The sequence below is a fragment of the Curcuma longa genome, chromosome 16 (assembly GCF_044706935.1).
Source record: "Curcuma longa cultivar G26 ecotype Majalengka, Jawa Barat chromosome 16, ITB_CL_G26_1.1, whole genome shotgun sequence".
NCBI classification, from domain to species: domain Eukaryota; kingdom Viridiplantae; phylum Streptophyta; class Magnoliopsida; order Zingiberales; family Zingiberaceae; genus Curcuma; species Curcuma longa.
Window position 1 is genome coordinate 6,511,265 of NC_133876.1, and position 13,533 is coordinate 6,524,797.

General features: G+C 33.9%; 2 protein-coding genes across 3 annotated transcripts; both read right to left on the bottom strand.

Moving 5' to 3' along the window:
• Positions 1-965: 965 nt before the first annotated feature.
• On the bottom strand, positions 966-6,108 carry LOC141846893 (protein FLUORESCENT IN BLUE LIGHT, chloroplastic-like). 2 transcript variants are annotated; one of them, XM_074734927.1, is made up of 5 exons: positions 6,001-6,108; positions 4,912-5,123; positions 3,390-3,579; positions 2,318-2,638; positions 966-1,312 (listed from the first exon to the last, which is right to left on the bottom strand). In XM_074734927.1, exons 1-5 carry the CDS (start codon positions 6,089-6,091, stop codon positions 1,110-1,112), a joined length of 1,017 nt encoding a protein of 338 aa, XP_074591028.1. In that variant the 5' UTR covers positions 6,092-6,108; the 3' UTR covers positions 966-1,109. The 2 variants fall into 2 exon arrangements, with proteins under 2 accessions (XP_074591028.1, XP_074591027.1); XM_074734926.1 differs by having other exon boundaries at positions 3,390-3,582.
• Positions 6,109-7,479: 1,371 nt separating this feature from the next.
• LOC141847771 (protein-tyrosine-phosphatase IBR5-like) lies at positions 7,480-12,248 on the bottom strand. Its single transcript, XM_074735856.1, has 5 exons — positions 11,842-12,248; positions 9,333-9,432; positions 8,407-8,464; positions 8,223-8,329; positions 7,480-8,037 (listed from the first exon to the last, which is right to left on the bottom strand). The coding sequence occupies exons 1-5, from the start codon at positions 12,076-12,078 to the stop codon at positions 7,727-7,729; spliced, it is 813 nt and encodes a 270-aa protein (XP_074591957.1). The 5' UTR covers positions 12,079-12,248; the 3' UTR covers positions 7,480-7,726.
• Positions 12,249-13,533: the final 1,285 nt, after the last annotated feature.

The window sequence follows — 13,533 nt, forward strand, 5'->3', positions numbered from 1 at the left end:
TATATATATATTGAACAAATAAAAAAAACTCTTACAAATTCAATATCAAATTTATTCACTTTCGATTCATTTACCAGAAAAGCTGTGGATGAAAAAAAAAAAGTAAATGAAAGATAATCTCCAAGTTGGAAGTATTTAGAATTTTTTATAAAAGATTATAATTTTAAAAATTAAAAAAAATTGACAGACGAGACTTGAGCATTGCTCAACTAGACTTAACCCTGGCTAAATAGTCTGCCCGTATCCAACATAGCACCTAACAAATTGAGTTGAATCAATTTTAACGTCTTGAATACCCTCTAACGGGCAAGTGAAAGACACTATAACGAGCGAACTACAAATCAATTATGACGTTAAAATGTCATTTAAAGTGTCATGTCAGAATTTATTAGCGTTTTTCGAAGTCATCTGATAGTAAGTCTATCGGATTACAAAAATTAAATATCTAAATTAATAAAAAAAATATTATAATCTCTAATATTGTTTGCTACCCTTCCACTAGAGGGCAAGCCATACCTGGGTGAAATTGTTATAAAACTAGATAAAAATAATTTAATATGATTTAATATAAATATATGTCTAATGAAACTAGAGAACAAATATACAATGAAAATCAGATAAACAAATGCTTATTTTTACTACTCCTAAGAAAAAAAACAAACACCTCCCCAGTAAGTCGTTGAGAATCCGAATGCTGTCGCCCTATAAAATCACATTAAAATCAATGTAAGATATCCTTAAATAAAATTTCACATTTGAGTCAATCAATCAAATCTAATGAACCAAAATTATTGCTGAACCAGGGCTATTATTTGTCGCCCCAGCAGGGCTTGAATAAGTTCAATGACCTCAACAAGAGATTCCAGGGGGCTAAACGAAAACTAAGGATGATGTGGGGAAGATAATGCTCAAGACACCAATGCCTTGAACCAGCAAACTTGTGAACTGATATTGCAAACGAAATATCATTAACTAGATAATACCACCACACTAATCAAAACTGCAAGTGTTCTCACAATCCGCAAAACAAAAACAATCATCTGAATTCCCAACTAGAACTCTACAAGAAGCAGAAAAGGAAAGGGGCAGCAAATTATAATTGATGGTTCTTAATCGTTCTCCAATCTTGCAATGTACTTGTCGTAGAACTTCCCTGCTTGTTCCAGTTCTCCCAACTCCGTGAAACAATCAGCTATGGCACCATAAGCTTCAGTAACGCCAGAGTTCTCTCCTGATTTTTCAGAAATATTCAAAACCATCTTGTGATATTTGATGGCTTCTCTGTATTTCCCTTGCCTCTGGAGCGATGCACCTGAAACGAATTGACCAAGAAGGCATTGTTAGTGACAAAAATAACGTGTGCACCTTAGTTTCAATTCACATGAATACAAATACTTTTGAGATAATGCACTTCTCTACTTAAAAAAGTAGAGGTTGTATAAATCCAACTAGGGTTCTACACTTGACAAAACGGATGACCATGGATTCGAATCATTCTTTTTTTTTCTCATTACACATCAAGAATTTTGAACTAGAATCCTGAATCATGTCATTTTGCTATTCTGATCCATCTCCACTTCCGTTTCTTGCTACCTGCTTCACAATTTCCAGCAACTTGTTCCTACAAGTTTGCTGATTTGATACCCCTTACGCTTTCACAATTAGTCTAGCCTACCAATGAGCAACCATGCCTATGCAATCTTCGACACCGAGTAAAAAAAAAAGTGACTCTAGGAGATAAAACCTGACACAGCAAGCAATCTAAAAAGCCCATATGGTTCATCTAACTGCCTAATTAAAGGGACTTGTAAGTATAAGTCTGTAAAATCCATAGTTAAGTCCTCAAGGAAAAATGGTAATGGTGGATAAGATCATAGCATGACAGCAGTGAAGCTGAGAAATGCGCTAACATAAGATAAAATGGTGAGACTATGTTAGAGAAAAATTCATCACAAAAGATGGTTTTTTCCCCTGCTATTTCTTTTTGAAATAAGGATGAAACTTATATGATAAATAATAAAGGAATAGATTCAAATGACAAGTAAAAGAGTACAAGTGCTACAGAAAAAATATTTTGCTGTTATTCTTGGGTGTCTGATTTTCTTCATTTTAGTCCTTGGTTTTGTTATAAATATCCAGTAACGCTCTCATTTCCAATGCCTAGAATTAGAAAACCAATGTGAAATTGACAATCTCAAGTCTTGCCAACTCCCAAGAATTCAAAAACTATACAACTTTCATTTTTCCACCATCATAATCCTCATATTGATCCTATTCTACTTCCAAATTCTGAGTGATTCAAAGAAAAGAAACCTACCTAATCCTCGTGCTGCCTTCTTTGCCTCAACATGATCACCCAATATCTCTGCAAGCTCCAGAGCAGACTTGAACTCTGAAAATGCTTTTTCTAGATTTTGATTCCGCAGATAGTTTTTCCCAGTTCTCAAGCTTGTAAGAAGCTGTTCCTTTCTGGGATCAATAACCACTTCTGATTCTGCCACCCTACTACCAACTGGTGCATAGCTCAAGTTTGGAGCATAAGACTCAATCTTTGCTTGTCTTCTTAGTGCAGCATTGATCTGGCGAAGCTGATCATTCAACCTCTTCAGCTCCCCTCTTCTTTGACGTGCAAGCAATCCTACAAAATAAACTTGGTTAGTCTATCCAACAAGAGAACTAGCAAGAAGAAAGACAACTTTGGTAATTCTAGGGTGCTCCAAAATTATATAAAAAGAGTGATTGAAATTATCTGTCAATATCTTATCAGCTTATGAATCGATTTACAAGATCCATGTGAAGTCATAAAAGAAAGACCGGTATTCATTTGAGGCGACTAAGGAAAAAACTGGTATCCATGTGTAACAAGAAATTCATGTAAAATGACAAAGGAAAGACTGGCATCCATCAGACATGAGGACAACATAATTATATATTTTTAGATAATCCGGTGTACCACAAGTTTACAATTACTAATGAATATATAGTAGCCTCTGTCAAGGTATAACAATAATGCATTACCTTTTTTATATGTTTTTAGATAATACAGTGTACCACATGTTTACAATTACTAATGAATATATAATAGCATCTATCAAGGTATATCAATAACACATTACCTTTTTTGTATGTTTTTAGATAATATGGTGTACCACATGTTTAGAGTTACTAATGAATATATAGTAGCATCTGTCAAGGTATAACAGTAGCGCATTACCTTTTTTGCCATCAAGCGCACATGTTCTATAGAAATACACTAGTCTTCAGGACAGATCTTGCACTAAGATTTAATTTAGTTTACCATTTCATTATGTTTCTGATAGAATAACAAAGAGAAAATTTTAGTGGGCTAACAAGGAAACTTAAAACAACAATAAATGCAGAAAACTCACCCCCAACAGTTGCTCCAATCATGGCTATTGCAAACAGTAGAGGCATATTGAAAAACGAGTTATCAGATTCACATGTTTCTGCCATAACTTTAGAGGGCAAAATGAGCAACCAGGTATGCAGAATTGCTAATACTTTTGCTAAGCTTCTTTTTGAAGGAAGTGATTTTCCAAAGCTGAATGGTGTTGTTTTCTGCTTCAGATTTAATAATATGCAACATCAGTATGCTGTGTGAAGATGTTTCTGAAACAAAAAACTACAGGATGCAAATCTATATGACAGCTCAAATCATATGCACCCCAAAATTAAGATTTTCTGCACAAATGATATATTTCACATGCAACATCAGTATGCTTTCTTAAGGTATTTCTCAACAAAATTTCCAAAATGCAAAGCAAAATAATATACATTCCCCAAAGACAAGAGAAATATAATAGAAACATTATTGTTCTATAACACGATCACATTTCATCACTATTGTTGAAGATTGCCACAAGTTCTTGATGTGATCACAGGCAAAGAAAGATCAACTTGATTTCTTTTCTGATGTTGAACATACCTAAACTGTTGACTTCACAGCCCCAAAATTGTTTCTTCCTTCTCTATGGGAATCTAAAAGCAACTAAACATGATTGGTGGCATGAAGTCATGGTTGCAAAGTATTAAGTTAATTTAAAGTTTAAGAACATGGAAATAGGGGCAATGAACTAAAAGAAGCACTAATACAAAAAAGAAGACTTAATTCTCTGTAACGTGTGGATTATTAGAAATTTAGAATGAGGCATACACGCAACATTTTAGTTTAGCCAACCTATCAGAAATATATGCATTTTCAATTGCAGGATCATGCAACATTCACTGTTTCTCCAAGAGTTTGTCATCTATAGAGCATTACTAGAACAGTGTAAATACAGATAGTTTAAGAATCTTACACAAGCATAATAGAAAATTTGATCTACATGATGAAATCAATAAAGGAATAGAATGGGTATTCTTATGGAATAAAATAGAGTAAGAGCATAAAAGAAATCTGTATGCCTTAGTTTGCTTCATGGAATAACAGTTCATACTACTCTGGCTTTAATACAAGGAGTAGCTAAGAGGGATTAGGAGGGAATGGCAATTCTAGTGGACTACTTATTCTAGGTTCATTTTGCAACCAAATGAAAGAATAGCAATTCCTGTGAACAAAACATGCAGAAGATATATGTAAAGTCATTCTCTTAGATAGGCAGTTGTTATCATCACTACCTCAGTGAAAATATAGCAATATATCACTTGTGACATTTGTATAACAATATTTATTCTCTGGCATTGAAACACACTGAACATATGGGTGCTTGATTGCTTAAGTACAATAGACAGACATATCTCTTATGAGTCACTTTTTTGTTCACTATAGTTATTCTATTATTTCAAGCTCAGTTCTAGAACATTAATTAACAGAGGTACTTTTGTATGTAAGAAACAGAATAAATGCTATGTTCTGACAATGAAAATATAATTAGGGACTCACCAGCATACCTGATGATCAGACAAGCAAGCACTGATAAGATTCTGCAACCCTGACAATTTTCCCTTCGAATTGCAAATTTCTTCTGAGATGGGCCTTTGAACACATTTTTTCAAATTTATTGAACCACTGCTTGATGGTATTCTATATTTTCCGTAAAAAATATGAAAACTTGTAGGAAGAACTTGCGACCTCAGCTCTACAGATGACCACACCATCCTTTCTGCAAAATAATTACTACAGAATTTGACACTAATAACCTGTGAAATAAACAGAGTAAACAACAAGGATGAGTGTTCTTTATCCTCTATTTTTCTTACATTATCATGTCTTGCCTACTCTTCTTTGTGCGCACAAATTATAACTAGATTCCATTCTTATCTATGAAGGGGAGTTTGGTGCAAGTGCAACGGTAAAATTGTTGCCGTGTGACTAGGAGGTCACGGAGTCGAATCTCAAAAACAATCTCTTGCAAAGCAGGATAAAACTGCATACAATAGGCCCTTCCCTAGAATCCTGTATTGGCGGAAGTTTCGTGCATCGGCTGCCCTTATTCCATTCTTATCTGTGAACCGTTTGGGACTCTTCAAATTACCTCTTTTCCAATGAGGAACAATCCTAATCCCTGTCTTTTGATTTTTTTTTTTTTTTTTTTTTTTTGACAATATACGTACACAGAAGCAAGCCCCCATTACCGTGGTCGCTGGCAAGAACTTCCAGTATTTTCCCGAACTTGGCGACAAGCACCTTCAATATGTAAACTCTAGAACTAAACATGGATTAAGCCTGTATACGCTTAAAGTTTTCGTAAAAATGAATTTTTTGTCAAAAATTTAATTTTTTTTGCCGTGTAAGGCATACCGAGATGTTAACCCTCACAAGAAAAATTGATAGTTTCACAACCGAAGTACGGCGAAATTTTTTTTAATCTAATTTCGTCGCTTTATTGCATTCACTATAAGGCGCCAAATCTCCTAAAATAGATTCTCAAGAAACATCTATTGTATGGGAGTAGCAACTGCATAGTTTGACCCAATTCAACTAACTTGCAATAGAGACGAGGATTGTTCAAGAAAGACAACGATATTGGAGCGGCATACCGGTATGTGTCCTTCCAGTAACGGACTGGAAACATTCTCCGGACTTCTTCGCCGTCGGCGGCGAGGAGAGGCAGTGGAGAAGCACCGGCATAGTGACCTCCGCGGATAGGGATTCGGACAGGTGGGGATCGGAGCAAGATAAGATAGCACTTTATCGGATTGTAAGTTCACTATTTGGATATCCAACTATTAGCGGGTCGAACTCATTTCCTTGTTGGATGCAACTGTGGATTTTCAGTGTTTAAAAATTCTGCATTTCCAACAAGCGACAGAAAGTATAAATAAAATAAAATGAAGAAATGTCGGGGAAACGAAGAAAATGGATTGAAATTTTTGTGAAAGAAGTGGACATTTTTGTTCGGGAAAATAATTTGAGGTATTGAAAATTTTATGATGTCATCTTAATAGTTCGTCCTCTAATAATATGGTCGTAATTATACGGTTGTGTATGATGCTACTATCTAAGATCAAATTTAGTATAATTATGATGCAAAATATTTTTAAATAAATTTTTATGGGAACAAAATAATTTAATGGTATAGACATTTTGTTACTATGGATATGAGAGTCTTTAGATAAGGATTTTAATTAAGAGCTACTAAAAAACATGGTCTTGAGTTAGCATCGAGAGATAATAACCCGTTAAAATGATCCAAATAGTAAAACCAACTTAATGATTATTAATTTTGTTTTTGAGTTATAGACTAGGTGTTGATTTCAATCTGAACTGAATCATTATTTTTTGTTTTATGTATATATAAACGATTATTCTTAAAGTTAAATCTTAATAAATCACCAATCCTTAATAAAAAAACGGCCTACATTTAACTACTTTACCTTAAATATAAAATTAATACTTTTCAATCTAAATCTTGTTATAAAATTATTGGTTTTAATTAATATATATATATATATATATATATATATATATATATATATATATATATTTCTCATATATTACAATTTCAAATTAAAAATTAAATTAAATTAAACTTTTTAATTCATTATCAAATCAAACCTAAACAGTTTGGTTGAACTTTAGTTTACATTTTTCTTTATTTCTAAATTTTCTTTAAAAAATGAGGTAGAAAATCAAAAGGCCATTTTTAATTATCTATATCGTAAAAAAGAATATCTATTTTTAAAAAATATTTTAAAAAAATATATTATCCAAAATACTCAAATCATTTTAAGGACACAAGTAACTTTGACCAAAATTATTAGTACAACTAAAATTGTACCACTTTGACCTTGAAACTATTTTAAACAAAATTATTTTCAAAGTGAAGGAAGGATATTTTAAATATTAAATTACAAATTAAATATTATTTTAAAAATAAATAATTAAGATTTTTTTTATTTAAAAAATATAAAAACAAACCTCCACGCTTCTACTTAGGGTCATTACTGTGCAAATAGAAAACATATCTGTCATGCCTAAAAAACAAATAAAAAGATGATAGACGCGTTCAACACATCTTGAAAAAGAGGCAGCATATAGAGGATTAGGCCAAAGCCCAAAGGGAGATCATCAAACGATGATAATTTTTCCTCGTGCGGCACAACTTGGTATGAACAGAGTATTTTTATGCTGTTTTAGTTGGCCAACACAAAAATGTTTTTTTTTAAAAAAGCGTTTCCCTTTTGTATTATCAAAGATATGCTAAGCTATTGACATCAACCATCTTATACACACAAGATGGACCTCAGACAAACCGGTCGTTCTTCAAGTGCTGTCCATGGGTGCTTCACTCCCAGTCTGTGGTAACACACCAAAAGCACTGCTTTCCATCATTCTTAGTTCCACTTTCGCTTCTGCTCCAAAAATGAAATCGCTACTGTTGGGGTTCAGGCTGGCTCGCTGGAAGATCGATGCGATCGGATGGTTGAATGTAGGGGCTGCGGGTGTATTGGATGATTGGGGGAATCCGAACCCAAAGGATGGAATTGATTCAGATGCAAGTACCGGTTGCACAGTTACAGCTTCACTGGATCCAAAGATTGTATGCTCATACTCCACCAACTGCTGATAGACAGCTGAAAGAAACCATCAAAGTGAAACACGCAAACATCCGAATCAAAATCCAATGGAAGTAATGCATTCCACAAAAAAAGCATAACATAAAACACTTCCTCAAGAGTAACACAATGAGTTCAAATCAATTTCAAGCTTCTGCAAGTTACATCCTTATATCTATGATGAACAAAGAGGAGAAGACAACCTGGGGACAATTCCACTACTGGTCGGCGTTCTTTAACCCACTGAGAACTTTGCACAAGTCTCCATCCATTGGATTTCATCAAATAGGCTATCACAATTGCCGGAGACCTACCGAAACAAATCAACCATCCAGTGAGTGCATCGAATTTTATTGTGAGTTCAATATGAAATTCAAAGTGATCTACCTATTTTTTCCCAACATACAGTGGACAAGTGCACGAGCTTTATCCTTCTCGCATTGCTCTAAAAAAGTGAATGTATTAACAAAATAAATGATTGAAGAAGAAAACAACAAAGGTCAAAATTAAATCTGGAATATAGAAAAAATAATGAGGGTCCATCATGATCTATGCAACGGATGAAAAAGTACTTTAAACAGCTAGATGGAGATGAAAGATGATTTGCTCATGTAAACCACTCAGCTACAAAGGTTATGGTTTCAAGTTAAAAATACCTATAAAAACATATTTAAATATTTTTCTCCATATGTGTGCTTCAAAACAAAATTGCAAACAGCAATACAATACAGCAAGGTGTATCTGAGAGGAAAATTTCTGAGACTAATTTGAATCTTTTCTATGAATATATCCTGAGGCCTTGGTTGCTAACAAAACGTAACAGTATCCTAGATGCATAGCTCTGTGAAAATGACATTGCTAAATCAAAACCTCTTATTTCCTTTACAGACATCAAAATGCATCAATTACAGTTGTATCCTGGAGGGAAGAAAGAACTATCTTGAATTGGCAAGTGAGCAATAAGACTTGCTTTCAAAGTTCTTTCAGAGGTTGCGAACCAACATATTCAAATCTAGCACGGTAAATCTTTGAACTTCTTGTGTTTGAATAAACAAGAAATTCCTATTCAAGAAGGAACTCAAGCAGGAATGACAATCACTTCACTTTCAGTATCAGAACCCTTTTTAAGTAAAAGAGTGAACTGTATTCTAAAACAGCACAGCCTCAATAATAAATATTCTTTAATAGTTTAAAGGGATGAATAGCACAAAAAAGTTAAATAGCACATTAATGACTATATCGTATATTACTCAAGAATACTAACCTATTAATGCATGCAGACCAGAAAAACAGAGAAGTTTATGCAATCGTACCTAAAAATTGAATTGCTTCATCGAATTGTAGGATTTTGTCATCTTTGAGGCAGTGATAAGTAAAGGAATTCTTATATAGATTCTGGCAGGCAGGTACAGTCTGCAAGGTCATGTCAAAAATTAACAACAGGTAATGGTCATATTCAAAAGAAAGATAGTTCACTTCATATAAAGCAAAAAAAAAAAAAAAAAAAAAGAGTATAGCTGAGCTAGAAAGAAAATGATCCAAAATAATGAATATTAATCCAACTATAGTCCATGTTGATATATGATAAGGTTAAGGGGAACAAATAAACAACTGCCACCATGTTGCTCCCACACGGAGACTGGCAGAAAAGATGCAATCCTCACAGATCAAAAAGAAGCTGACACACACAATTCCATCGTGGCCTCATACAAAAAGCAGATGATCATGAAGAATTCACTACTCTCTAAAGGTGCTACAATGCACAGATCAGACACAATGACAAATCAAATGGTCAGCTCCATATAGTAGAAAGAATATATAATGAATAGGCAACATGTTGCATTTGATTGTTGTTTCCTTCACCTTTCCAAGGATGTAAAATGGACCACAAATATGAAGTATAAGGCATGAAATTTCACAAAAATATGTTGAGGTGTGAGATACCTATCTTTCTACTCTTCTTACCTTTGCAACATACAGAAGCCTAAGAACAACAACATTTGGGAAGACCAACCTTGTCAATTGTCAAAAGACACACAATTATCCTATAACATGACACCTTTGAACAAGATCCCAAAGACAAGCACCTAACATATATCTAGAAAATAGTGAGTAGTAATTGATTCAACTTATTGCTTGCAATGGATTTCCTCCAGTTATATGCCTATCACATGGAATATATACCACACTAACATAGTTTGTTGCAGATACAAATCCTTAATGTCATATCGGTACCAAAACATATCTTCACCACAGTTTTTATTTTGGTATCTCTATGCTCGCTAGAAACCAATAATTTCCCAAATCAAATACTCATCTAAAGGTTTATAAGGACTACGAGGAAAATGCAATTTGGATAAATGCTCACCAGAAGATAGAAATTTATGATGCGGCATTTACTCCATGTGCAAAAGTAATTTCTATTAGAACTCTTAAATTTGTGAGGGCAAATATTGATTGGAGATTGTATCATATACTCTTTAATAAAACAGACTCTTGCATCATGATGTACAGAGAAACATTACATGTAAATACTTCATAAACGTATTAGCATACATACAAGTGAGAAAAGTAACAACATGCATGATTTGATGAATTTCGCTTAATTTATCGTTACTATGGGAACAAGAAAAGGAATCCAAACATACTTAATATTTCCAGCATAATCAAAGAAAGATAACATGGATGGTATCGTTATTGGAAATGACAATAGGAGTATATCAATTGATTAGAGTCTCAACTCACACATATATTTCAAGTGAAATATCAGGGCAAGTAAATATACTTGGTACTGAGATGGCTAGATCATCACATTATGTTGCTATCCTAGAAAATCTGTCGTTCTAGTCAAAAAGTTAAGATGCAAATTTGCTGAAAACTCCTGCTGATTGAAACTGCCAGCCAGTTGCAGGAAAGTTCTTTTTTTTCCGTAGTTGCCATGTTATTATGTTTAATATGAATATGGTAAGTAGGTATATGCATGTTCCTAATGTGGATAATAATATAATCCCTACAGGATTTTCTGAGATCTTAGGATTATCATGGACAAGTTTTTTTTTGTTTGACAAAATAGTATAAAGGTAGAATATTATTTGGATGATGATTGGATATGGTCTTTAGACATCATTCAATCAATGGCTAGAGCATAGCAGTGAACCGTTGTCATATAGTAGTTTGTTGCTTGTCAACATAGACGCAAGCAATGAATGTGCAGGCCAGTGATGAAGCAAAATACAGAATTATGACCCAAGATGCTTGTCATTTACCGTGATTAAAATGATTTGTTGCTGAGATACAATTGTTTTCATAAACACGCTTGCCATTTTATTGTGATAATAAGGTTTCTATAGAGATTGTTAAAATCTAGTTTTCCAAGCCATAACTGAGCATATTAAGCTTGATTACCACTTTAACAAAGGGAAACTATAAAGCTCATAGTTAATGTTCCAAAAGGACAAAGCAAACATTAAAAATATAAGGGACGACAAGTAACTCTATTTTTCTTTTTTCACCAATTTGTTTTAAGCATAAACTGGACGATATTTTGTACTTAATGCACAGTTCGTCATTCTTAGATCAAGTTCTGCAAATAACATCATTAGAGTATAGAAGTTAATGCTAAAGGCAAGATTTGAACTTCTTGCGAATTGGTTTCCTTTCTTGTTGCATCTCTTCTCTCAATTTTAGTATGGATGTGGTCAAAACAGAAACGAGAGAACCGGATTTACATCAAACTAACATCAAAGGCAACTCCAGATCGTCATAAGAAAATCGTCATAAGAAAGTTAACAGACAAATAAGTCGCGAGGAAAAGATACTCACGTTGAGGATGTGGGTGATGCCTAAGGCTTTGAGGATCTCCCCACGGGAGGCGTTGTCGTAGCTACCGAGGTAGAGGAAATCCTTAAGGATCTCGGATGGGAAGGCGCTGCCCTGCTGGATGGTGCGATCGAAGGCTGCGGGGACCCGGTGGCCACAGATATTGCATACCTCGCCCTCCTCATATTTGTGGTAATGCCCACAGACTTCGCAGGGGTTCTCCCTCTCCCTCTTCCTCATCAGGCGGGGATCCAAGAACAAGAAGATCGTATCGACGAGATCTCAGAAGATAAGGAAGTAAAGCACGATGGTGTTGAACGAGAAGGACAAGGATCGATTGTGTTGGTGCTGAAGATGGAGTAAGGAGGTTTCTGGTTCATCTCCGTTTTTCTTCTACCGCAGGTCGAGTGGACGATACGGTAACTTCAATAAGGATTTTTTTTTTTTGCTTTTTATTTATTAATCTACAGACAGAGGGGATCCACTTGATAGAGGGGAGTTATAAAAAATAAAATAAAATGTCTAATTAAATTTAAATGTATCTTCTTTCCTAAAATAAGCACTGACCATTTCACATAGATCCTCCATAGAATTCATTTGTTGTTGAGACTATATTCACTTTCATTTTTCCGTAAAACATGATTGATAAAATCATAATAAATATTTGTAAAACCTAAGAACAATGACACAGGATATAAAAAAATCAATAACATGTAATCAAGAATTCTTAAATATTCTAACTATTATTTAAAAGATGATTTTGAAATTCAATACTTAATTCGTGCATAATTAAAAACCAAAATTATAATCCATGGTCTAACTGGGCCTTACATGGAGCTTGGTAAAAAAAAACCCATGTTAGCCCGCTGTGATTGCACTTTGTAAATTGCTTACTTCAAGCTAGCAGAGCAAAACTTCGATTAAATCGAATAAATCGATCAAATCAAACTGAATTAAAAATTTGATTCGGTTATTTCGAGAGTTCGGTTATTTTTTTTAATTCGGTTAATTCGATTAATTCGGTTCGGTTTCGATTTTAAAATTTCTTATTCGGTTAAACCGAATAAACCGAAATAATCGAATTAATTAAATTTAAAAAATAATTTATAAATTTTAAGTAACTAAATTTATAAATCCCTAATTCATTAGTAAAATTTTTATAATATTTAAAAAAATTTGGTTAATTCGGTCGAAAATCGAATTAACCGATAAAATATTGATTCGGTTTGTTCGATTTTTATTGAAAAATTCGGTTGGTTTGAAAAAAATCGATTTATTCGGTTTTCGATTAAATCGATTTGGTTCGTTTTAATTTTAATCGAATACTCACCCCTACTTGGCCATGAGAATATAGAAGTTAATTGGTATTCCATGGCATAGAGAAAATGTTTTAGTGTGGCAGAGTGAGAGCTAAGTTTAAGGGCTAAAATGTAAAATTAAAATATGATGAGCGTCTAAATGGAAAACATGCCTTATTTTATCGTATTTTGTTTTATTTCTGGAATTAAAGATGAACCGCCCGGTCCATCGGTCGAGTTACTGCTGGTGAGTTGTGCTTACTAGTCTCTTAAGGGTAAGAAAAACTACAATCCCGAAAACCGCCAATGCAACCGCAAGATTGATCTTTCCCTTAGATGCTGCAGAACCTCTTTCTTCGATTTGCGCTTCCAGAACTTCGATGTTTTTTTGCAACAA

What these genes read in the sequence shown, in the direction of transcription:
- LOC141846893 (XM_074734926.1), bottom strand. Translation starts at nt 6,091, where the DNA reads ATGCCGGTGCTTCTCCACTGCCTCTCCTCGCCGCCGACGGCGAAGAAG. An exon ending in CTTGCTTGTCTGATCATCAG is followed by an intron (nt 3,583 to 4,911) that starts GTATGCTGGTGA and finishes TTAAATCTGAAG; the next exon opens with CAGAAAACAACACCATTCAG. An exon ending in GATTGGAGCAACTGTTGGGG is followed by an intron (nt 2,639 to 3,389) that starts GTGAGTTTTCTG and finishes TTTATTTTGTAG; the next exon opens with GATTGCTTGCACGTCAAAGA.
- LOC141847771 (XM_074735856.1), bottom strand. Translation starts at nt 12,078, where the DNA reads ATGAGGAAGAGGGAGAGGGAGAACCCCTGCGAAGTCTGTGGGCATTAC. An exon ending in GCATCACCCACATCCTCAAC is followed by an intron (nt 9,433 to 11,841) that starts GTGAGTATCTTT and finishes ATGACCTTGCAG; the next exon opens with ACTGTACCTGCCTGCCAGAA. An exon ending in AGTAGTGGAATTGTCCCCAG is followed by an intron (nt 8,038 to 8,222) that starts GTTGTCTTCTCC and finishes GGTTTCTTTCAG; the next exon opens with CTGTCTATCAGCAGTTGGTG.